This window comes from Uloborus diversus, chromosome 9 (assembly GCF_026930045.1).
Source record: "Uloborus diversus isolate 005 chromosome 9, Udiv.v.3.1, whole genome shotgun sequence".
In the NCBI taxonomy this organism is placed as follows: domain Eukaryota; kingdom Metazoa; phylum Arthropoda; class Arachnida; order Araneae; family Uloboridae; genus Uloborus; species Uloborus diversus.
In genome coordinates, this window is record NC_072739.1 from 128,942,870 (window position 1) to 128,969,266 (window position 26,397).

Genomic DNA, 26,397 nt, shown 5'->3' on the forward strand with positions numbered 1-26,397 from the left:
ACTAACCTGCATGTGTTCGTTTTCTGCTGCATCGTTGAGAGGACTTTTTCCGTGCTTGTCGAGCAGGATGCGCGCCCCGTGTTTGAGCAGCCACCGCAAAGTCTCCAGGTGCCCCCTGCTGGCCGCAAAGTGCACCGGCGTCGCCCCGTCGTTGTCCCGGAGGTTTGGATCTACGCCCTGTTCCTCAACCTAGGAAAAAACGAATAGAAACATCAAATACAACTGTTTTGGATTGCTATTCGGCTATAGTATGTCCAATCCATTTGAAATGGAGTGACATTTTTACGCATATGTGCACGTTACCCGGAGATTTTGACCTTTAACTGTGATGTTTGAATTCAAGGAGCCATGTGTATCATAATATGAAGTGCAGTACAGCCTCGTTTATCCGGACTAATTGAGACCTAAGCCGATCCGGATAATCGAAAATCCGGATAATCCGGTTAGTAATGGTAATGAGAAAAGCAAATCTTTAAGTAAGCGGACTTCCTTCCAAGACAAAACCTTATTTTGCAACAAAATTACATTGAATTATTTTTATCACATAATTGAAAAAATAAATATTGTAAAAAAGATCAAAATAGTGTTTCACATAATTTCTCAACAAAGAATTAGAGCACTGTCTTTTGGTTCAAGCACGAGTGTCGTTTGAATGAAACACGGTCAATCTAACTCTTCATCATATACTGCCGTGGACAGGTAAACAGCAGTATCAGCAGAAATGAGTTTTCGAGACACACCCGAACCTGTTTTTTGGCGGTGGATAGGGGGGACCGCATGAAAAAAAAAAAAAAATCGTTCGAAACCTCACGAGTAGCTTTAAAAATGTTTTTGCAACACAGTTAACAAATATATATATATATATATATTAATGCGGTGGATAGGTACCTCATAGAAAAAGTCTCACATGGAAAATAACCCAAAAACTTACAAAATTGTAATATTTAAAAAAATCAAAATAAACCAAGTAATAATAATTTTTGCCGAGTAGTCGGACAAAATTTCCCGAATAAGGAAATTTTTGGGAGGACACAGTGACTTCCCATCGGGGTGCCCATGTCTAGGGTTGCCATCCAAATTTTGCTTCAAAATAGTTGCTTTAGTAGCCTAATTTGTAAAAAAAGTCGCCTAAATAGTCTCCTCAGCACAATGATTAAGTTGCATTTTTCACCCATTTAGTTGCTTTTTTCAATTTCTTTTAACTATTTACTAACTCAAAAAATACTTAGTGTAACAAAATCACACAACAGAAAATCTTAAAACATAGCTATTTATAGTAAATGCAAAAAAAGAAAAAAATTAAAACTTAATTTCTCAGATCTAATATGTGTTTTAACATCATTCAACATTTTTTACTGGAACTACTACTTCAAAAAAGCAACTCTCAGAATAGTAATGAAGTTGGTATTTAAATTTTTTTTAAATACTTACAAATTCAAAAAATACATTGTGTCACACAATCAAAAGATGACTACCTATAGTAACTACAAGAAAATAAAAACTTATTTTCCCAAACATAATATTTTTTTTCAAGATTAACTTGGCTCATTCAGCATTTTTTAATGGTACTACTAATAATAGAATTTAATGAAGATCATTTTATTTAAAGTCAAGACAAAGGAATTATAAATTGAGTTTGAACTTGTAAAACATATTCATGAGTCTTCAAAGTATTTAAGTTGGGAGACAGTATTGACACTTTCCCATGCATTTTAAATTGTCAATACATTTAAATGTTGATTTTTTTTTTTTCAATGCTGATCGTCGATTTGTGTATTTCAAAGTCTAGTCGTTTTTAAAAATTAAGAACTGTGAACTAAAATGAGACAGTTTTTTCATACTACTATTTAAATGTAATAATTAAGCAATAGCTGTATAGGGAAAGTAATTAATGTAATAGGTAAAATGGTTTCTGAAATAAGCCAAGTAAACAACAAACTAGTATAGGGGAGGGGGGCACATGTGAACATGGCACCATGACAACGTCAGGCAAAACATCTTAAAAAATTCTTAAATAATGGCAGGGCCAGTTCTACTTCTTAGCCAACTTTTAGGGCAAGGACCCAGTTTATGTTCCTGTAGTGACAGGTTTTTTGTTTTAGCAGATGCTGATGTAATGTTATCAGACTTCTACATGTGAAAACATATTTTAAATTACCTAATAAGCTAAACTTAATTATTGCAAACCAATACATGAACATTCAAGTAAATTTATGAGTTGTTAATTGTTGAATCAATTTTCATTTCATTTTTTTATATTTTATATTTTAGTGCTATTAGTGATCACTTGAAGCAGTTTCCAGCTAAAAGGAGTCAAATTTTCATTTTCATATGAATTTCTCCTAGAGTTCAATTTTTAGTTACGTTCATTTCTATGTGAACTTCAAAAAACAAGAAAATTAAATTAGAGTAGCTTTCAAAATATTTATTTTGGGAATAAATTTGAAGATAAACAAGTTTGCTAGTTTGATATTTCGTTTTTGTCCGAAAATACGTAACTAATAACAACTTAAGAACAAAGCTTTAAAAAAATAGGAAATTATTGAAATAAAAATCAAAATAAATTGCTTTAAGATGGCATAAGTTAAAACATCTAAGACCATTTAAAAATATTAAAACACTAACTGTATGCTAAAAGATTAAAATTTCGAGCGCGGCAAGACATTTTCGGCGAAGCACGTGTTCAACGCTTGAGTGTTTGTTCTCTATATTTTCATTTCTATGTGAACTTAAAAACAGGAAAATTCAGTTCAAGTAGCTTTGAAAATATTTATTTTTGACATAAATTTAAAAGTAAGGAAGTTTGCTAGTTTTAATTTTCGTATTTTTACGAAAATACGTAATTAATAACAACTTAAGAGCAAAGTAAAAAAAAAAAAAAAATAATAAGAAATTATTGAAATAAAAACCAAAATAAATTTCCCTAAGATTGCATAATTTAAAATATCTAAGACCTTTTAAAATAGTTCAAACACTAACCGGATGCTAAAAGATTTCAATTTCGAACACGGCATGCAATTTTCGGCGAAGTACGTGTTCAACGCTAGAATGTTAACAAACAAGAACGATTTTAGTTTTTTGCCGTACATATTAGGATACCTTAAGTCAAAGCACTGGAGATCATTATTAATAATGCAATTTTATTACAAAAAACGAAAATTTTGCATTTGAATTCGACCTCAGTAGATCGACACGTTCGCCGCGCGGCGAAATGCTATTGGCTGAAAACTGTATGATGCAATCTCCATAGTGTGTTGGAATGCAACTGATTGGCTCAAAATCGTTCTTCCTATTTCTTTTTCAGTGAATTTCATAAAAGATGAAAAAATAGTCGCTTTTTATTGCAAAAAGTCGCCGTTTTTTTAAAAATAGTCGTTTATCGCCTGTTTTTTGCCAAAAAAGTCGCCATAGTCGCCTAAGGTAAGAAATAGTCGCCTTTTTAGTCGCCAATGGCAACCCTAATGTCGTCACTTGAAGATACTACTTCGCACTCGTTTTAAAAATAATTTCGTTAATTGAATCCCAATCTGATTGAAATTTTAATATACCGCACAAAAAAAAAAAAATAAATAAATAAATAAATAAATAAATAAAAGAAAAATAATAATAAAAAATAAATAAATCGAATAAAAAAAGGTTTTATTTGGGTGTATTTGAAGAAACATGTTTCGGATTCAATAACAATAGGAAATAGCTGGAATTTGACGTTTCCCCCCCCCCCCCCCAGCGGAAGCCAAATAAACAAGCTTGTACATTAAAGCCAACGTGCAAAGAATGCCAAATATACAAAAAAAAAAAAAGATTTACAGTATAGTTCAGCTGCAGTAGTGTTTGTTAGATTACCGTAATTTACTGTACAATCTAAGCAGCAGCTGTGCATTTAATTACACTAAAAAGCGAATGTTCGGCGTATTCATAGTTATGTTCTTACAGTCATAGTTTAAAATTATGAATGTAAAGTTTTTTTTTTTTTTTTTAAAGCTGCAAATGTGATTCGGATAATTTGGAGATCCGGATAAACAAGATTGTACTGTATCAAGTTTCTAAAAAGAATTTTTGCACTTGAATAATAATGATTGGTACGTGTTGCGGGCGTGAACGTACGGTCAGGCTGTCTTTTTTCTTGAAATTTGATACTTCATATTTTGATATATAATGGTTCCTTTTATTCAAATAGATTATTAATAAAATTAAAAGTCAAAATTTAGAATTCCGAGATATAAATGCGAATATATGTTTAAAAATGTCACACTCGTGCAAACGGATAGAGCAAAAACGTAAGGCTGAAAGTATCGTACTTTACTTTTTCTTTTGTATATGTGCATGTATCTGTTTATCTATCCCCAACCTCTTAATGCCACTGATGCATACTAAAAAGTGTGTATTATTATTATTTTTAGTAGTAATGTGTGTGTGCATGTGTGTCTGTTGTATAAAGCAGGTTATTCAAACCTTTTACACTTAGAGGAACACTTTGAGCTTTCTATTTACTTGAAGGAACTTCTTAATCAAAGAGGGGGGTGGGGGGAGGATTTCAAAGTTTTGTCCTACCCAAATTTACAAAACTTTTAGGGTTTGTTGGGGTAGGTGGGATCTTTTTTTTAGAACAGTTCGTTTTAGCCCTTATGCAAAAGTTTTGAAAAAAAAAAAAAAAAACGGAAAAGAAACTAATTGCCTTATTTTATCTTGGACTCGATTCATAAACAAAAGTTCATCATTTTCTAAAATACTGCTTAAAAAAAAAAAAAAAAAAAAAAAAAAAAAAAAAAAAAAAAAGAGATGGGTGCCTTATATTTACTCCATACAAAGGGTAAGTAGGCCATCCACCTTTAATTTAAAGCAAGCTTATCTAAAAAAAGGGGGCAAATGGGTTCTAATTGATAAATAGCTAAAATTTTAGAATGAAAAATTTGTTGTAAATAAAACCATGCATGAGATATTTACTGATATTTAAATCTGTTTGCAGGAAAACTATAAAACAAAAGAATTACATCTGTGAAGTTCATTTAAAACCTACTTCATTAGTAGAAATGCACCGAATACTATATTTTACCGGATACCGAATACCAAATATTCGATTAAAATTTAACCGAATATTCGGCCGAATACCGAATATTTGTTTAAAAGAATTTAACTGTAATACTTGGATTTTACGCCAATTTCAAGTGGAAAGTATTTATCTATTTTGGGAAATGTAAATGCATTTCCAGTTAACATCTTAATTTTATCTACATTAAGTACGGTTTTAATTTAAAATAAATCACTCAGTAAAGTAAAAACAAATTGATATTGTTTGGCTTATTGGACTAACCTTATTTGGGATGTAATGGCTTATTTGGGGTACGTTGATTTGCAATTCTGCATAAATGGAAAATTGCTTTTATTCCTAATGCATCATTTGGTAACTGATACTTATGGCAACATGTTATGTCTAGGGATTGCAAAAACCGGACCAAAAATTAATACCGGTATTTGAAATTTCTCAAAAAATGCTTGAAAACATATTGTTTCGTTGTCACTTTTCCTAATTTTGTATAAAAATTGTATTATTTAGGAAAACGAATTGTGAACAAATATAGAATGAAGAAACAAATGTCATGATAAAAATACAATAAAAGTAAAACACATCATGCTTCTTTTGAATTGTCTTTAAGCCTGGAACTCATTTAGTGCTCAACCTTACAATAGTTGAAAATACTCTTTTTGAATTCACACAGGTCGGTGGTACTGTTAACAACGCGCCACACACCACGTCTAATTGTCTAGAATAACTTCATCTTCAACTAATTCGGTCTCATGCATGTTATTTTTGGAAAAATCCTTTTGTGTATAAGTTTCTTTTGTACTATTAATATTTTTTAAACATTAATTGCTACTTGTAATTTTTTTTCCCGAGAGACGATACTTTTCCAATATTAACATGATTTTCTCTTGAGCAAGAGAAGTTTGCGATTGATTTTTATTATTAGATCTTTGGTTTGAAATTTACGATAAATTTGACGAAATTTGATCTCAGTTAGAAATTAGTTCCTCCTATTCGTTTTCACGTTCTTTTCAAAATACTTTACAATTTATAATTATGTAAATATCTGAAAATATGTGTTAAATGATTATGCTTTTCATCAATGCAAATTTTCAAGGCACTATATAATTTCTAAATATTATCTTGCAAAGTATAAAGCGAGACATGATAACAAACCAATATCAGCGACAAAGAAATACTATTTGTTTTACTAAGAAAAAGTTTTTTTTTAACCAAAATTTAGTACAGTTGAGACAAATATTTAAAGAAATTATCATAAAGTATTACTGCAATTGATAGTTGGAATGAAGTATTCATAGAACAAATACTTTCGAAATTACACTCGAAACTAACTTTCACAAAAGGAAAACTGAGTGATCAGGGAAAAAGGGGAAAAAAAAAAAAATAATAATCTTTACTAATAATAAAGCTGAAAGTCTCTCTGTCCGGATTATGTCTGGATGTCTGGATCTCTGTGACGCACATAGCGCCTAGACCGTTCGGCCGATTTTCATGAAATTTGGCACAAAGTTAGTTTGTAGCATGGGGGTGTGCACTTGGAAGCGATTTTTCGAAAATTCGATGTGGTTATTTTTCTATTCCAATTTTAAGAACAAAAATATCATAAGATGGACGAGTAAATTACGAAATTATCATAACGTGGAACCGCAACATGGGCACAAGCTATTTGGCGAGATACGAAATTATCATGACGTGGAACCGTAACATGGATACAAGCCAATTGGCGAGAAAATTCACCATACATTATTTGTAAATATACAGGCGATCCGAAAGACCTTTTAACTTTTCTATTACAGGCTAAGCCGTGCGGGTACCACTATTAAAAAAAAATAAAAACATGGTCCACAAAAATGCGACTCATTTCACCATCTAGTAATGAAAATATCATTTTGCAATATTTCCTCTACTTTTGTTTAGTGATATTCTATTAGTTCGTGCATTTAAAGCCAAAATTTTATATCAATAGATTGATTTTGGTTCTGTAGCACGGACAAAGAAATTTACATTTAAAATATAAGTAGATTTTGAACAAGTTAAAATTAAAAATTCTTTAATTGAAACTATTTATTATTTTCTGCTAATACCGAAAATACCGCAATATTACCTCAGTAAATACCGGTATTTCGAAATTGCAAAATTGCTCGAAATACCGGAATTTGGTATACCGGTATTGCAATCACTAGTTATGTCATAAATAAAGAATTTTCAATTGATCTTACAAACACACCCAGGTTGCTTAAAATATCATTACAAATTACAATTTTTTCAAGTAATTTTTTGAAACGCTAATCTTTTTGGTAACTGATAAATTCTGTACCTCAGAGCCAGACTGACGTAAATCCAAAAATTGCGATTTTCCGCTTATTAGTGCATTGTATGTAGAAACCTGTTGTACATCGAACCATTTAATAGTAAGGCTAATGTAATGTGTCAACAAAATTTAAATTTAACATCTGAGTGCATTCTCTCACATTAAACTTTCTTTGAAAGTCAAAATGTTAATAAGTAATAATTTGAATTAGTTCTGTACTGTGGAACTATATTATTTTCACAGTGTATAAAACACATGTGTGTTAGTTTGTTGTCTTAGAAATATGCACGTTTGAAATCCACCCATTCGTTTTCAATCACCCTGTAAGTAGTTTTTAAAAATGTTTACAGCCATGTCAATGGATCATTTTGTTAATTCTTACCATCCATTTGAGACATTTGAGCATTCCCATCTGCGCTGCGGCGTGGACTGGGGCCATGCCGTCCTTGGCCCGCAAGTACAGCGACCCCCCTGCCACCAGAACTAGGTACTTGAGCACGTCCAGGTGTCCCTCCTGGGCAGCCAGGTACACGGGCGTTACGTTATTCTCCATCGGAGTGTTGGCGCTGTAAAAAAAGAAAAATGACAGATATTTTCATATCAGTTTAAAAATAAAAATGTACTCTAAGAAATGTGAACAGTTGTATTGTAAAAAAAAACTGTTAAAAAGTTAATTTTTAAGCAGACAAAATGAAGATGAAAATCATATTCTAAACCAGTGGTGCCCAACCATTTTCTGCCTGAAGGTTGCACCTCATATTAACTATCAACGGGACCTCTGGCCCTCAAACAATGAAGGAGGGACTGCGTGCCAGGCGCCTTGCCTTCAGAAGACAACACAATTGATGGTGGTACCATCGAGAATTTAGAACCAGGCCAGGAACCGAATAACTTTCTGGTTTGGCCCAGTCACCATTAATGACGACGGTGGATCTTCGACCAGCGAGGATTGAACCCGAGACCCTTCGGCCTCAAGTCCAATGCCTTACCGATCAGGCCACCACGGCCCCACCTCATATTAAAATCATTCTCGCTGGTCAGAACACACATACAATTTCAAAATATCTCATTCTTTTCTAAATAACATGGGAAAAGAAAAAAAAAAATACCATCCAATAATTGTTGTTATCAATTACATGATGCTTATTTTATTAAATGCATGATTTTAAGAAACCAATTTCTGAATATTCGGCACCAGATTTGTGACATTGTCACTAATCGTGCTTTTCGATTTGTACCATTGAACAAAACAACGACCACATGAATCAGCTCCGTGGCCCGGATCAGGCCCGCAGGATGTAGGTTAAGATTCACTATTCTAAACGAATTCAATTAAATTTCTGTGGCATAAAATTCTCAAATTTGATATGATCTAAAGAATAATCACATTTACAGCTACCTTATTATGTATTTTTAGTTAGATGTTTTAAAATAATTAGTTTACTTGCTAACATGTTGTCAGAATAGCAAAAGATAAATTTGAACATTGAGTATTAATTCATCTGCGGAAACGAATTGGCAGCTATTGAGCTTGAACACTAAAATTTGGGAAAGTAAATGAGCCTTATATGCTGTGCTGAAAATGATTTTAACTCTAGTTCTTATTAACTTGGAAGCTTCAAAAGAAAAAAAAAATGCAGAAAAATCTGCTTTTATGATTGGTGTCAAAATTTTAAATCTGTGAGTTTCACTGCTAAATTTATATACTTTTTCATTAACGTTTCTATTAATTACATCCCTCTAAACATGAAACCTTTTAAAAACAATGCGGAACTTTACTTTCGGTTACTAAGAGAACCGAAAGAAATTCTTGATTGTTCTAAAAGAAAATCTTTAGAGAATTAGACTGAACTTCCAGAAACGTTTCCAGTAACAATATAGCTTAAGTAACGCTATCAATGTTACTTAAGGAGAAGCTGTCTCGTTTCTTGAAAAGTTAATGGAATCCTAGGTTTTCATTTTTCTGCAGTGAAACTGCAGTTGGACAATTACTGCAGTGTTACTGCAGGAGCAGTCCCGGATTCACTTGAATAAAAAATACTTTATTTTTTACAGTATAATGTTCGAGTAAAAAATGGAATTCAGAAGTTTTTATAGAGTCCAGGATGAGTTTAAGTTCTGCTAATACACTATTGCAACCAGGGGCGCCCATTCCCCCAAGAGCAATGCCCCATCCAAATGCTACGGAACCCCTTCCCAAGAAGTGAGAGCCTCCCAGGAAAAGAAAAAAATCCCATGAAAACAACCCCCCTAAAAATTTTAAAGAGGAAACTTGCGCCACGACCTCCCCTGCTGGGCACCCCCTGATTGCAACTAATTGTTTGTTCAATTTTGTTCCATCTCATCTTCAAATGGAAAACTTCAACCACCATAACTTATAATTTTAAGGGCTATGTTTTTTTTCATGCTCGCTGAATCCGCACTTATTATTTTCACCTTGAACTTGATTGAAAATAGGGAAAAGATGAAAACATTTCATCATCTTTTTGAGTAGCTTTTCTTCCTCATTTTTTCTCCGTAAAACCACTAAACATGCTTTTTGCGCTCCACTTATAAGTCCAAATATTTGGCAAGGAGGCCCCACGGAAGCGGAAAAGAACAAACTCGTGAACTTGACTAAAATTACCAGCCCTCCCTACCCATACCCTCTCCGAATAAACGTTGGACTGCAAAAACTACCGCCCCCTGCCGGGCTTAAAAGACGCTAAAATAAAAGATGGTAATACAGAACCGCGGGCGAAGACGTCATGCCTGGCTGAATTCTCAAGAAAATGGAACGGTTGCCATTTGATTGGAGCTAATTTCAAAAATGAGACGAGCGCGCTTTAAGCTCACATTCATTTACTTGTCATTAACTCGATTTGTGAATCTTGGAGGGTAACTCCAGAAATCGTTAAGAGCCGATCTGTATAGATCTAAAAGTTTACGAACTGATAAAAATGATGACTTAATCGGCAATACAGAGATATCCAAGTACAGGGTTAGCATAACAGAATATCCCGGATTTAAAAATTTATATTTCATAAACTATTACACTTACCACTATAAATGATACTTAAACATAAAGATAAACTTTGCAAGTTTTTTTTTTTTTTTTTTTGGACGCATGTAACTACTTAAACGTGTACGTTACGCACTAGCGCAGTCAGAAATTCCAATCGGAGGGGGTTATTTGGTCACAACATTTTTTACACATGTATTAACTACTGCGATAGGATTGGCAACAATGTTAAAACCAAGAACTCTGCGGGAGGGGGAAAGGGTTCTCCTAAATCCCCCACTTCGCTGCGCCACTAACGTTCCGCAACGCTGGAGCTGTGCAGGTGATGATGATTTACCCTTTATGCGTTGGCCAGCCAGATCGCCGCAGATCGCCGAACCCAGCACCATGATATATATATATATATATATATATATATATATATATATATATATATATATATATATATATATATATATATATATATATATATATATATATATATATATATATATATATATATATATATATATATATATATATATATATATATATATATATATATATATATATATATATATATATTAATATCTATGTATGTGTGTATATATATATCTAATTTGAATTCTGACACTTTGAATTCGAATTATGTTTTTCGCAATCACGAGTAGCGACAGGACCGTACTCATTGGAGGCTATTGTTTCTAGAAATGGCTCATGTCCTCCCAAGCCTGCCCCTCCTTCAGGGCGGTTATGTGTGTATATGTGTGTAAGGAGGGCCGTGGTAGCCTGATCGGTAAGGCATTGAACTCGGGACCGGAGGGCCTCGGGTTCGATCCTCGCTGGTCGAAGACCCACCGTCGTCATTAATGGGGACTGGGCGACGTTAAATATGCTCGTGGTCTCAATGTCCTCCAAGTGAAACGATACCTCTGGGGGTGCTAGTACTAGGTAGCTATTAGCTCCTGGGCTAGTTCAAAATTCTCACTAACTGTTCGATCCGGTGATGGTGCTGCCATCTATCGGTATATAAAATAATAGAGGCAAGGCACATAGTATGCAGTCCTCGACATAAATACAGTTGAAGTCAGTTGTGACTCTTGAATAGAATAGAATAGAATGTGTGTAAGGACTTGTTTGTGTGTAGACGTGTGTGTATATAGTAGTGTGTGTATGTAGGACATGGACGCCACCGCTTAGGAGGAGGGATTCCGGTAGACAGTGCTACTAGTGGAGGCTAGGACCAGAAGCGCAGCTCCGTCCTCCGGTGGTCGGCGGTGCTGCAGAGGCCCCTGGTCCATTTTGAAAAAGGAACCGGACATCAAGCACGCTCAAACAAAAGCAATAAGCAATCGTGATTGCTCAAAAAAAAAAAAAAAAAAAAAAAGAAGGCGAGAACGCACTGCGAGTCTCAAAATTAAGATTGTATCTACTATTATCCCCCCCCCTCACGAACTTAGTAGTCTAACAGCTTACGTTGACCAAGATGTTCTGCAAGCAATAATTTTCCTTTACAGTACAAACCAGAAGCTAGGCCCGCCCTTGATTGCCTGTTTAACATCACATTTTAATCGATAAACTGTGCCAGTTAATAGCCTTGTTGCAATAAATTATTTTCAGGTTTAAGAAAGTAGCTTCTAATTATAAAAAGTGCCACGTCAAATTTATTCGTCGGTAAGATTACATAAAAATATCACAATAGCTTTATTAATAGCGTACAAATCTATATCGGTTTTTTATTTAACAGTTTGATTATCCACGAACGTTTTCCCTATTTCGCCGGTTGCATCATAAAGGTCAAAGGACAATGTTCGAACAAAAATGGTTTTCAACAAACCTAATTGTTCGGAAAGCAATAAATAAAGCTAGCACTTTCAAACTTTTCTTTGAAATATATTTTATCTGATTGAAACAAAATAATAACTTTAAATTTTCTTTCTGTAACCCAAAATAAGAACGCGAAACAGTTTTACAATATTTTGTTATTTCTAACCCTACAATTTGGGCTAACAAACCTCAAACAAAAAATAAAAAAGAAAGTTTTCAAGGGTGAAACTAATGAGAGAAAAAAAACACAGGAGCATCTGAAAAGAAACATCGAAAGAAAGAACACAGTCGTAAACTTAACAGATGAGTTCAATGAACAAATAACCCGAATTAGGTCGGAAGCCTTATTTTTTTAGGGGGTATTCCATAAACAAGAATAAAGAAAACGAATTTAGACCAAGAAGAAAACTTTTTTATACTCGGAGGGATGATAGCTTTATTTATGGTTTGATATCTTAATTTTATATCTTCCTCCAAGGCCATCAAGGTGTTTCTGAGCTGATGGTAACTTTCTCGGAAGACGTTGTCTTATCTGAAAGTGGTGTTCAGATTTGTTACGGTCACTTTTGCGATGTCCGCAAAGATTACTGTCTCGTTATTTACTAAGCGTAAAATTATCTTGTAATCTTGAATCATTTACAAAAAGACTGATACATATATAATTTAACACTCATGAAAATGCTGAACATTTAATTTTAAAACAAAAAGTATTAATCTGAACTAAGTTAATGAGCTTAAATAAGTAAAAAATATTATTATTATTGTCATTATTACCATATTATTTTGTTATTATTATTTATTATTATTATTATCATTATTATTTTATTATTTTATTACTATTATCTCATTATTTTATGTTATTATTATTATATCTGATGGATTGACTTGAGCTTGAATAAGTAATTAATATTATTATTATTATTGTCATTATTATCATATTTTGTTATTATTATTTTATTATTGTTATCATTATCATTTTATTATTATTATTGCTATTGTTTCATTGGCGCATGGTTTAGGGGTCCACAAGGTTTGTTTGACACAGTACATTTCTCAAGTAACAATTGAAGGGGAGAGATTGTTTTATCAAACATTAAAGTGTTGTGATAGCATTAAACACTCACTTTTTGGAAATTTCGTATTTTGACCTTAAATAAAGAAATTATACTAGGAAAAGTTTTTTAATTACACAAGTGGATACATAGTGTGTTCATTATTATTTCTTCTTAAAATGCGTTATGTACATTTATACAAAATATTTATTTTCAATCAGGTGGGGTCAATTGATTCCCACTCTTCCACAAATTAATATCGTTGTGCATTTTTGCATCGATTTTATTGTTTTTTTTCCTATAAAATATATTGAGTGATCCCCACCCACCTGGAAAACTTCGAAACGTTTTCAATCCTATCATTTTGCATTTCGGAACATATTAAAAGTAAATAAATTAATTTAAACAATAACAACAAAACCGTCTTAAGTGTTTTACTTGCAATGACAAATAACCTTTTTTGCATTAGCTTTTTTCTGAACAAGCAAAAATAAATGTACGGTATAATAAACAATTCAGATTGGCAGTAGACGTCGCCTTAATCACATTAAATAGCTCTTCAAATCGAAAATATCGAACATCATTTTCTTCTCTGTCCATGAAACGCTTTATTCTTAACATTAACACACGATTTTTTTTTCTTTTAATAAAAATACCAATACAGAATCTCTCATATAAAAAAGACTGCCGCAGTGGAAATGTGAAGTATTTTGAAAAGCATGAACTATTTCATTGTGTGCCTAATTACACCATAATCTCATCGCTCGCTTTGTATCCTAGCTGTTTACGTCTGTGTACATGATAGGACATTCTTTTTTCATAGTTTGGCTCTAAAAGAATGTTTGAAAGCTCATCCTGTTCCTGTAACTCAGAACAGAGAGAATCACAGATGTCGCACAGCTATTCAACATGTCGTGCAAAACGTTTAGTTGTCACAATTTCGATATGACCTTGTGCATAGAATAGAAACGTGAGTTTAGGCTTTTGTAGATCGTATCTGTGTTGTCATTATCTTTTTGGGTGTCATGGTCGACGAAAATATAACAGTGACGCATTAAGGGCAGTTTTATTGGGAATGTCCAGGCGCAAGAGGCTTGCTGGTTTGATGGCGAAGTTGTACCATGAGCAAAAAGGGGAAGTCCTCACACCAAGACCAGCAGCCAAAACAGTTCCTCTCTTAAAATTGTTTAGATTTTAGAAATAATATTAATAATATTAATTATAATACTAATAAAGTATTTCTTTAATAATAATGACAAATAACAATAAAATAACAAAAATAAAATAATAATAATAATAACGGTAGTAATAATAATAATAAATAATAATAAAATAACAACAATAATAATAATAATAATAATAATAAATAATAATAATAATAATAATAAATATAATGATAAATAATAATAATAAAGCAATGATACTAATGATAAATAATAATAATAATAAAACGTTTGGTCATTTTTGTAAAATTTTTTATATTTAGTAAAATTACCGACAACAATTTTTGAAGCGTCCTAAGTTTATAATTCATTGTTAAAAATTACTTTACAATTGCAGCACATTTAAAATGTTCTTCAGTGATAAAAACAGCATTCTACCTCTTATATAGTAATGACACAATCTAACCTCTGCTGTCAAAGTCACCCTATTCGACGGTATTCAATTTATTTTGTTTATTAAATTATAAAAAAAAATATTTTACATTTTTATTATGTGTTCTAAGTTATCCTGTAGAAAAGGAGGATAGTGAACACAGCTTTTACTGCAAGTTATTGATTTTTAGTAGGGTCTGGTGGGAGAAAGTGGTCAAAGGGTTAAAGTGGTCATAAATCAAATAAAGAGCTGCATATTCGAAATAAATGAAAGAATGAGGGTATTTTTTAATTTTATATTTTAACAGTTAGGAACTATATTCTGAATTCATTTTGACACCGGCAGTATTTTATCTCGTGAAAAAATTCGTTTTGTGTGCACATGAAAAATTTAAAAATCCGAACACCTCTTTTAACTTCTTTGTAAAATTTTGTTTCTTAAATTTTTTAGCAGATTGGTTGTGCCGGCAGCTTCCCGGATGTCTGTGAAACACGTCTGCATGAACAGATAAGGTGGATTCATTTTATATAATATTTTAAAACAACTCAAGATGGGGCAAAGTGGTTATAGGTTAAGCTTAACACATAGCCTTACCTTCATCTAAAATCATTTAATCTTCACTTATAAGTCACATTCAGTTAAATATAAAGTTTACTAACTATTTAATGTTTTTAAGGTAAACTGAATTAAATACAACTGAGTTTAAATTTGACATAGCATATTGATTGAATTAAAGCAAGATTGTAATCCTACTATATTTGAAAAAAAAAATCATAGATTTTTTTCTGAAGCCACAGTTTTCAATTTATTCTTGTCGAATACTTTATGCCACCCCCTTTCCCTCTCCAAAAAAAAAAAAAAAAAAAAAAATCATCTGTTAAATATCAGCAAAAAGCAGAAATTTAGAACTAGAGGTATTTCACATACATTGAATAAATAGATGAGGCTTAATCATTTTTCCCCCTTTTGTTTTTTAATTAATATTTCTTCAGAACTCTGTGTGTAATATTGTCTTATTATGTAATTTAGACATTATTTAGACGCTATGTTTAATATATTCCTAAAGAAATAAAACATAGCAAACTATCACACCTTTCTGGATGATATTGATGAAATCCAAGAGTGAAATAGGATTAAAATACTTGGTGAACCAACTTTTTACCATAGTTGACCATCAAAAATTTATTTGAATAAAGTTAATTTCTTCAAAAGAACTAGGTTTGCTGTGCATAAAAAAATTCTATTATTTCTGATGGTTTTACATCAATATTTTTTTAACTATGACCACTTTACCCCACTCCAGGTCATTAACACACACGAAAAAGAAAATTCCATTAAGCTATTTGAATCAATTTTTTTTTCTTCCAAAAATTCAGTGCAGCGTGTTTTTTTTTTTTTTTTTAATGTAATGTAAAATAACGACAAAAAATTTGAAGTTTTGCAAGAAATTCCTGTTTTTATTATTTACCTAAGTTGAAAAACCTGTATTTTATGACCACTTTACCCCACCAGACCCTATATTATCCATTATTTTTTCATACTTCAAGAGGAATTTTTGTGCATTTTAAACTTTATTCAGACAGATTCATAATGATTTACTAACATTTATGAAAAACAACGTTTTAAAATGCAACCTTAAAAAAATCATACAAAATGCTCTTCAAAAAATATGCCTCCCGTTTTTTTTCAAACGATGATTATTATTGCATACAATGTACCGACTGCCCAGTCAGGCTACCCAGAGACTGCAGTTTCGTCTTTGTTATGGACTCATCTGTCTGGTATTGACAATAACCGAGCTGGAGGCAGATGTCATCTCACTGAAGCTGGGAATGTCATCAAAAGGCTTACTCTACAACTGGAGTAAAACTTACTTTACTGCTTGATGATTATTAATGCTTCGAAAAGTGTTAACGTCTTAGAAAAGAGAAGAATAATGTATTCAAAATATGTGATGCCAGGGCTAAAAAGGTGAAACAATGCCTTTTTAGCATCAATGAAAAAGTTTTGGTAACTGACATTAATTAGAAACAGTTTTTTACTTGGCGATTCTTAGATGAGGATGAAATTTCAAACTCGGGTAATTTTTCACGTAGCGGGGGAGTGCGAAAACTAATTCAGGTTCATGTAAGGGGCACTTCCGACGGAAATAGGTAACCATTGTTTGAAAATTTTTGACGAGTAGAGCCATCAATTCACACAGGGCTGCCAATGGGTTTTTCTTTGCAAAACCCAAGATTGAGCTCATGAAATTCCCGAGATCTGGGCAAGAAAACCTATGATCGTGTCTTGGGCTAACAGATCTTAACGAATCACCTTTTTTTTTTTTTTTGCAGTTGCTACTATTGTAGTTGGTCGATTATTAATCTTTAAAATGAAAAACAAAAAAATAAATAAATAAATAAATAAAAATTATAATCAATCATCTAAAGTTTATCCCTTTATTCTGCCGTGGGCAGGTAATTGGTAGTATCGGCAGAAAAGAGATTTCAAGATACCTGAAGAAACGCGTTTTAGATTCAATACTAACAATTAGAAAATGTTGGAACTAATAAGCAAGCCTGTACAGTAATGCTAACGACAAAAGATGACAAAAATACAATAATTAAATAAACAAAATAAAATAAATAAATAAATTTTTAAAAAAGGAAAAACCAAAAGTTTATAGTTACTGCCATTTACCTGCCCACCGCAGAATAATCCTTCCGTATGAACAATTTTTAAAAAATGGTGTAAAAATTGAGTGCTCTGCAGCATTATAAACAATAATAATAAAAACGGTTTTACTAATGTCTTGACTTGATGCAATTTACATATAGTACGAGACATATGAGTAGGAAATGATTTACGACACAAAGAGATAAATTACATTCAGAGATGGAGCAGGCTTTTTTTTCCCAACCCATTATTTTTTTATTTGTTTTTGTGTCTGTTTCGTTACGGCATGCACATCAAAGAAATCTATATTCTAGATTGTTTAGTTAAAATATTATATTTCAGTGAAAACATTATGTCCCATCATTAAGCTGTTTAATTAATGTATCTTTTTCAACGATAAAATTCAAAACCCAAGAACTTGAAACAAAATCTCAAAAACTTAAAATCTCTATTAAAAATCCAAAATCCTGAAAAGAAACCCACGCTTTGGCAGCCCAGAGTGCGCCCAGGGCTTCATTTTGTGTACTTCCTTTCTTTTTCTGTGAATTTTCTACACATCATCATATTTTCAGACATTGAGCTGGAATATTTTAAAGAATGTAGAATTCCTGAACTTTTTTTATGTAATAAATTAAGCCTGGAATACAGCCCCATGTGAGGCCCTCGTTTTACAGAAAAATAAATATTCAAAAGTGTGAGCGCCTCAAAACTTCCAGTTTCTTTCAAAGAGACCCGAAAATTTATTTCCTATTCTTCTCCTAAATCTTAAATATTCCAAGAAAAAGAACTGAATATATTTCCCGTTACGGGGCGTTCACACGGAGCAGCCCAGCAGGGAGTGTTCGATCCTCGTCGGGAGCAGAAGGTCAGACGATAATTTTCTTCCGTATTACCTACCCCCTGCTTTGGTCGAATGCTTTTACGGGGTTAAAGCAAATTCAGACCGAGATTTAGGAGAAGGCAATTGATAATGAGAGTGAAACAGTAGCTAAATAAAAACACCAATTTTTTAATGCCACTTTTCTTTAACAGATTGAATATTAAAAGTTACACTAAGTGTTTAACATTGCACTTGAATATTAAAAGTTGTATTAGGTGTTTAATTATTTCACTGTAAAAAAAGTCAGAAACTTCACAGATTATTTCTGGGCAACGATCTGGAATTTCAAATGTTTCGCTCAGTTTTCTAGGTAAAACAAATAAATTTGTAAAAAAGTTTCCTAAATCACTGAAAGTTTCGTGAATGCAGACTTCTCACTGTTGTTAAAAACATTTTTAGCTACCAGTGTGTAAATATATTCTGCTTCTCTAATAGGTGTTTCGCCATCAGTCCAGCTACGACTTTTCCGGTTTGACCAAGCCCTAAACAAGGGTGAAATGCAGTCTCCAGATATTATAGCTTAGCAGGAGTTGAGCGAACGTACGCTGTTCTATATTTCCTCGCATGTCTTAGCTTCGGCCATATTTGTTTAGTGAATCAGGAGGTGGCAAGACACTACTCTTAACATACCTACGTTTTTATCTGAATGGTCCGGCTTTATTCCAAAAAAAATGACTGACTTATATTGGGAAGGTTTCGGAATTCTTCAGAAAGATTCCAGGTTGGTTTCTGGGATGAAAGACCTTTAGCGGGGAACCTTCCTGTTTCTTGTTAGAACGTTCTGGCATAAAACTAGTCCCACTAGCAGTCATATATTTTCCAGGAACATTTCCGAATTTCTGTTTACAGTGTAAGTTATTATCTTAAGTGTATTAACATCGAAAATAAAATTGAACAGAAACGAAAGAAAATTGGGTCCGTCATAAATAGTGTAGTTAAACTGTGTCAGTGCAAAAAGCAGGAAGACATGCGTACTAACGAAATAGGATGAACGAACGAAATATTAAAAAATAGAAACCCCTATGTTGAAGAAAGCAGTGCTGCTGCCACCTCAGAATTGTCTGCAAATAACAAAGTTCTTTGTTTTTAGTAAAATACTCATTTGCGAAAAGCATGAAGACAATTTCGATGTTCCCATTAAAATTAAAAAAAAAAATTTTAAGTCTGATTTATAGAGCAATTAAGGTATACTAAAATCTTAGCTTTTTGCTCGTATTTAAAGTTTATTGAAAATTTTAAAGATTCTGCGTACATTATTTGTGAAAATCGCTTCCTATTTGATTAAAAAGAAGTATAAGAGGAAAAATTGCCGAAATGGAACTATCAGGAGAATGAATCTTAGTTGCTCGGAATCTTTCTCTGGTAATGGCGACGAGATTCTATAAATGGCTCAGACTTTTTCGATTATTACCGCTATTTTGATTAATCTTCATTTCCTGAAAGACATTTTGAGTTATTTGTGTATTGTAATAATAAATTTTGGTTATAAACATTGCCATCAAAAATTAGGAAAGAATTTGAACCCTCAACTCGTGTCATATTTCGAAGAGATTTTCGGGAACTTTCCCATGATTGCATTCAAACGAAAATTATGACCAATTTGCTGAGATAAAATGATTTTTTTTCCCAGGACCGACGACTGTGGGGAAAATTAATTAATTTCATTTAAATAAGGTAGTGAGGGGCGTTATTTTCGTCAGGACGAAACGAAAATTTTCTTACCCATCTCTTGCATGACACTTTTTAAACTTAATTAAGAATAACAGTCGTAGGATCTACGAATAGCATTATAAAAGTAATCAGTTTTAAGCCTCCAAAAGCGTAAAATAAGCTTTATGGTTGGGGAGAGGAGAACAGTAAGATTATGACGCAATTGAAGATGTGTATCTTAAGGTCGGGGCCGACGAGAGGACATGTCAGCCTGGTCGGAAACTGGAGGACCGTCCCTTGAAGGGGCCCGACTCTTAATCGGTGCACTTGACAAGTTTTATGGGTGAATGCGGGCCAAACGACCAAACTGACGAGGGAACCACCTCGGCTCTCGGCGGCCCTTCTAAAGGTTTGCAGATAGGGATGAAGAAATGGCATGGTCAAGCATTTGCAGTTTTTTACTTAAAAAACATTTTGCTTTTCTAAACCGATAGAGAATTTATAAAAATTCGTGGTTTGTTATACCACAGCTTTGATCACTAAATCATACTATCCTACGTTTCCTATCGAAAAACTAAAGAGTAAGACAATGACGTAATGACAGCATGTTGATCAATCGAAAATGACCGCCAAGATAATTCGTATCATAAAATGCTTTGTTTTGGTTTTTAATGGATTTATTTATTCATTTTCTATTTGTTTTGCGTGTATGTGTTTGAGTTATTTGATGGAAGTTTGGTTCCATTTTAAAAAAGTTGTAGTTAAAATTGCTTTAATGTTATAAAATTATCATTCAACTGTGATAGACATTTCGGTCAAAGAACAAGAGGACCTAAGTAGCTCTTTTGCATGCAGTTCTAATTTTAGAATTCCGAAGAGTTTACCAGTTAGCAATTTTCCACTTCCTTTAACAGTACCCATTCATTAAAAGAACTTGTAAAAAACTTAGAAGATGGCAACATCTCTGCTTTTAAACTAACAAGAAATCTATTTAAAAAAAACTCCCTTCCGATCTATAAATTCATAACATTTAATGCATCAGTCAAAATCAGCTCCAAAGCATTGGAATAAAACTTCAACAAGAAATATTTAGCTTTTTTCTTTTTAAAAGCCGGAAACTCTACATAATACAAAACTGCCTTGGGCACGAGGTCAACAAGCAATAAAAGCTGATCCGAAAATTGCCGAGTTTGCTCAAACAAAAATGACCACGAGTCTCGTTTATCCATAAAGTACCTGTTGAACCGTGAAAGTTTGCCAGAATTTGGAAGGTGTAACCCTTCAGCAACTTCTCTATTCCTTCGGATCGAACGATATTCCTTTAATCCCGTTGGAATTAAAATAATCCTTGTAGTCAAATCGTTGCCATTGTTGCCACGATTAAAATTCTGTTCTTGGCGATGGTTTTTCTGGCCCGAGGAAATTCTGGTTTCCATGAATCGGTAACTGTCTTTACGGGCCAACAAACTTCCTAATACTTTGGTAAGCTCCTTCGTTTTACAGTTGACTTTTATGAGCCGTGGTTTAGGCAGAGGTAGAGGTACTTGTGTACTGTTTATAGGCACGTGTGATGTGTTAAGCGGATGCAAACCTCGTGATTATAAGAAGCTTTAAAGATTGATCTTGAACTAAAAAATGGCTAAAAATTAACTTTTAAAACTGAAGAAATAGTAAGCAAATGAGAATAGAAAAAAAAATCAAAAATGTTTGTACATTTTTTTAAAAACAATTTTACAATCGATTTTTTGTGTACTGTTTATAGTCACGTGCGATGTATTAAGAGGAAGCACACCTCGTGATTTTAAGAAGCTTTAACGCTTGATCTTGAACTAAAAAATGGCTAAAAATTAACTTTTAAAACTGAAGAAATATTAAACAAATGAGAATAGAAAAAAATCAAAAATGTTTGTACATTTTTTATACAATTTTACAATCGATTTTTTGTATACTGTTTTTCGGCACGTGCGATGTATTAAGCGGATGCAAACCTCGTGATTTTAAGAAGCTTTAAAACTTGATCTTGAACTAAAAAATGGCTAAAAATTAACATTTAAAACTGAAGAAATAGTAAGCAAATGAGAATAAAAGAAAATCAAATGTTTGTACATTTTTTTAAACAATTTTACAATCGATTTTTTGTGTACTGTAGTCACGTGAGCTGTATTAAGCGGATGCAAATCTCGTGATTCAAAGACGCTTCAAAATTTGATCTTAAACTGAAAAATGACTGAAAATTAACTTTTAAAACTGAAGACGTACCTAGTAAATAAATGAAAAGAGAAAATAAAAATAAATGTTTCTACAAAATATATATTTCCCCCTTTGTGCACCAGGTTGAATTTAGTATTAAAGAGATTCAAAATTAGATTTCTTAGGGTTACATGAAACAGAAGTTTTAGATGCAGTTAAATTCAGTATACGTGACTAAGATGTAAATTAGAAAAAGGATACTTTAAATGATAATTTCACAACATAAGGATATTTAGAAACTCAAAACTTTATACTTATTTGTATGCATATTGTAACGTTGTAACTGCAGTCAGAGTTTCCAAGTTTTATTATAAAACAAAGTTTAGTTCTTAAATACTAAATATTGCTTTTAAAATTGCTGGTTTTTTCCTCTAAATATCTTTTAAGCATCGACAACATACTATTCCAATTAGTTTCGTTCATCCAGTGGCATAAACGATAGAGCATAAAGCTCTCATGCAGTGGACACGGGTTGAAACTTCTTCCCGAGATTGGATGTTATTGACTAGGGAAAGTACTTTTGATCACATTTCAGTGGTTTCGAATTCACTTTAAGGTACAGATCGCCCCAAAACCCTTCGGAGTGCTTCATGTTTGTCCTCTTCAGTCAGATACATAATTTAAGTGCACTGATTAGAGCTGCTGCAAACTCAACCTGGCAGCATTGTGAAGGCTATGTAAATTCTAATCACAGCATTACGACGCTGTCAGGTTAGGTTTTCCCCAACCATAGATGATTCAAATATTACGACCAGTGATTCATCATTCATGTAATCTGGTAATAGAGAGAAAGAGGATTTCAAAAATGAAACAGGCTAAACGAATTGTGGTTCTACATCAAAACAACGTACGTTACCACATGTCTCCTATAGAACCTTCTGAAGAACCCGAATGCTTTTTAGACTATACTCCAACCAAGCGCTTACATAAACGTAGACCTGTTCACTTGTTTGATCACAAGAGAGATCATGTTTTAAGGTGGGAGAAGTTAATGAGAGTCTTTGACAGGAGTTTAATATGAATAAAAAAGAAATAGAAAAACTGAATCAGGGAATGTTTTTGGCTTTTCCATTGTTTAGGATGACTGCATGAAACGCGTACGATGTGCAATGCAATGGTTGTATTAATGGTAAAACACAAAACAATGTTAAAATCTACAAGCAGATGACAAAATTGGTTAAATGTTGTATCTTCAATTTTATTTTGTTAATTTCTTAACTAAATTAATGTACTCATGTAATGACTGCATTAATTACGTTACTAATACCATTTTCTCTCGATTATAACCATTTTTGTATGTTACTTTAAGTGGGCACATAACCAGATGGAATGCGGCACATTGCCGAATGTTAGGGAAATGAGCAAAGTTTCAGTCTTTGGTTCCGAAAGCTCGAATTTTATAGTTCGGTAATAAATAATTCAATTCATATCTTTCAGACAAGATGAATCTTATCTTTTATTTTTTGTCGCATAACACTTTTTAAAGTTTATTTCTAAGGTGGGGCATGACACACCGTCTTCCCTGCCCCCCTACGCAACTAATAAAATCACGGATGTCCGCTGATATATATATATATAAAAGATGCGGCACTATTTTTGAAATTACCTTTAGTGTTCTGCTCTATCGAACCATGCTTTTGTTTATGTCTTCCAGAAGACTCATTCGACGGAAGCTGAATGCTTTCTCAGAAGTCGCCCAAAACAATCAACTTACAGCATCAAATAGAAAGAAAAACAAAACCACCTTCGGAAGACACCTAATCTTCTCATCGATTTCTTACGAAACAGACGTTTTTATTTTTATTTATTTTCATGAGCGCGGAGATAGAATACCAATAAGGAACAGTGTCTGTTCCCCGAACGGTGTAGATCCCGCATCTGCAAATGAATCGAAGAAGGGTGAATGGACGATTGGAAACAGTTCATGAAGCAAAGGGTGAACTTGCGGTTTCCAATATTTGTTCGGACACAGTAGGTGGCAAGAACAGTTTGTCGATTTATTTTTCTCTATTACTCTATTGAGAGACAGGATTCGGTCTGGGAGGGTGGACACATGATCGGGAGCGTGGAACAATAGGGTCTACGTTCCTCGAATAAACAAAAGCTATATACAGTTTCTTTCGCCCGTCCATCGACCTCTAAATAAAATATTACCATAAACTTTTCTGACAATACAAATCTTTTCATTACGTTTTAACATCTCAATTGCAAAATAAACAGTTTGATAGAGATATCTTAGGAACTTTGAGAAAGGGGGGGGGGGGGGAAATCGACACAATAGACAATTTACGGTTGCACTTTGTTTAGTAATGCAACAGTTGTTGCTTACATGTTTTGTTTATTGTTGGTCTTGAAATGGAAAATCTATTTTCAGGGGTAAAATTGAAAGCAATGTTTTACTTCCGACTTTCATTTGTCTTCTTTCTTCAAAACAGTTCCCTTTCCTTTAAAGGAAAAAAAAAGAAAGAAAAGATCTCTCCATTTATTGAAAAAAAAAGGGAATTATTCTTGGTTAGGCAGTTAACTTTTGCCTCTGTTTTTCGTGTTCATAATTCGTACTTGTACCTTATCATAAAACTGAAGAACTTTTCGCATTTTTAGGAACCAATAGCGTTACGACGATTTACAAAGGCCAAATCCAAGACTATTCATCTTCATTGGGGAAGGGGAGATTAAAGTACCACATAATGTTTTGTCAATCACCTTTGGTCAGAGAACATTTGGGTGTTTTGCATAACATGTAGCTTTATAGAGTTTTTAAACAGCTTGTTTGTGTTTAGTTCGAAATAATGTTAAAAAACCCAGAAGTTAAAAAATAATGATTTATTTAAATATTAGAGTGAAAATCTATCAAAGACTTTGTGTGTCAGTACAAGTATTTACTAATTAAACCTTTGATCAAAATAAATTATAATAACACTTTTTTCCCTTGGAAAATAGGTTCTGTATGACCTCGAAACATAAGTTCTTTACAATGTCGTTTTCTCCTAATTTAGGACTATTTTTAATTACTATATGATCCATGGGAGTTAGCATAAATCATAAGTTTGAATAGTAGATCAAGTATAAAAAGAACTTATTCACTAAAAGAGTTGGAACTGAAAATTAAAACAACACTTAAGATATAATCATTAAGTCATATATTAACATTCTTAGATTATCATCTTTAATTCCGGGCATTAATGCGGATGTCTGGTAACTATACCAATATTACCCCCCCCCTCCCCAAAGAAAGAGGTGTGTTAATAAGACTTTGAATATTTAGGAAAATGTTGAGCTAGTTAAAGGGGGAATGATTAGCTTTATGTTAAATAATTTTTAATGCAGGGAAATTAGGTTAAAAATATTGATTGTTAAGCAGAAAATTTTATGCAGCGGAAAAAGTCCCTTAGTACAATATCAGGCAAGAATTAAAATTTCCAAAATAAATGAAAACATTAAAACTACCGGTGTTTTCGAGTTTTTTTTTTTCAACGACGATTTATCACAATAAATAAATAAATGAATAAATAAAATAAAAAAAATAAAAAAAAAATAAATAAATAAATTAATTAATTAATTAATAATAATATATATATATATATATATATATATATATATATATATATATATATATATATATATTAGGGTGGTCCTTATTTTTGAAGTTGCAGATATTTTTCGCGACGCCCCCTCAATTTGTTCCATTGTACAAATAAATGATCCTTACAAAATTTAAAGGCAATCCATGAATATTAACACGTGCCCCTAGGGCCCCCTTCTTTGAGTTTCGAAGAAAAAATTGCGGATATTCTCATTTTTATATAAAAATATTCTAACGTTTTATATTTAGAGTAATTTTGAACCTCAATAGGTGCTGCTACTTCCAGACCGACCATTCTCTCACTTTCATTCTGTAAAATTTAACATGTTACAAGGAATAAAATGTACACCAATTGCCTTGGGTCAAGCTTACCGATCTTCTTCGCTTGTTCCAACCAAGCGGCAGGGGAACGTTTCTTCCCATCAAGATGGACACAAGGGATTCTATAGGCCATTAATGAATGGCCTAGGCCATTAATGAACGACCTTTGACAACAAAAAATTGCCTCCTCCAGGCTTTGGGGGTGTTGATTTACAAAATTCCCTGTGTATGTAATAGGTGTGGCA

At 32.8% G+C, this 26,397-nt stretch overlaps 1 protein-coding gene across 1 annotated transcript in view; it reads right to left on the reverse strand.

Annotated features, from left to right (window-relative positions):
* Window positions 1-26,397, reverse strand: part of LOC129229296 (uncharacterized) — a 284,947-nt gene that overhangs the window by 41,516 nt on the left and 217,034 nt on the right. The window contains exons 4-5 of the mRNA XM_054863573.1: window positions 7,738-7,921; window positions 7-189 (exon numbers count right to left, since the gene is read on the reverse strand). Of these exons, the coding sequence (XP_054719548.1) occupies window positions 7-189; window positions 7,738-7,921 (367 nt within the window). The remainder of the gene's footprint in view (window positions 1-6; window positions 190-7,737; window positions 7,922-26,397) is intronic.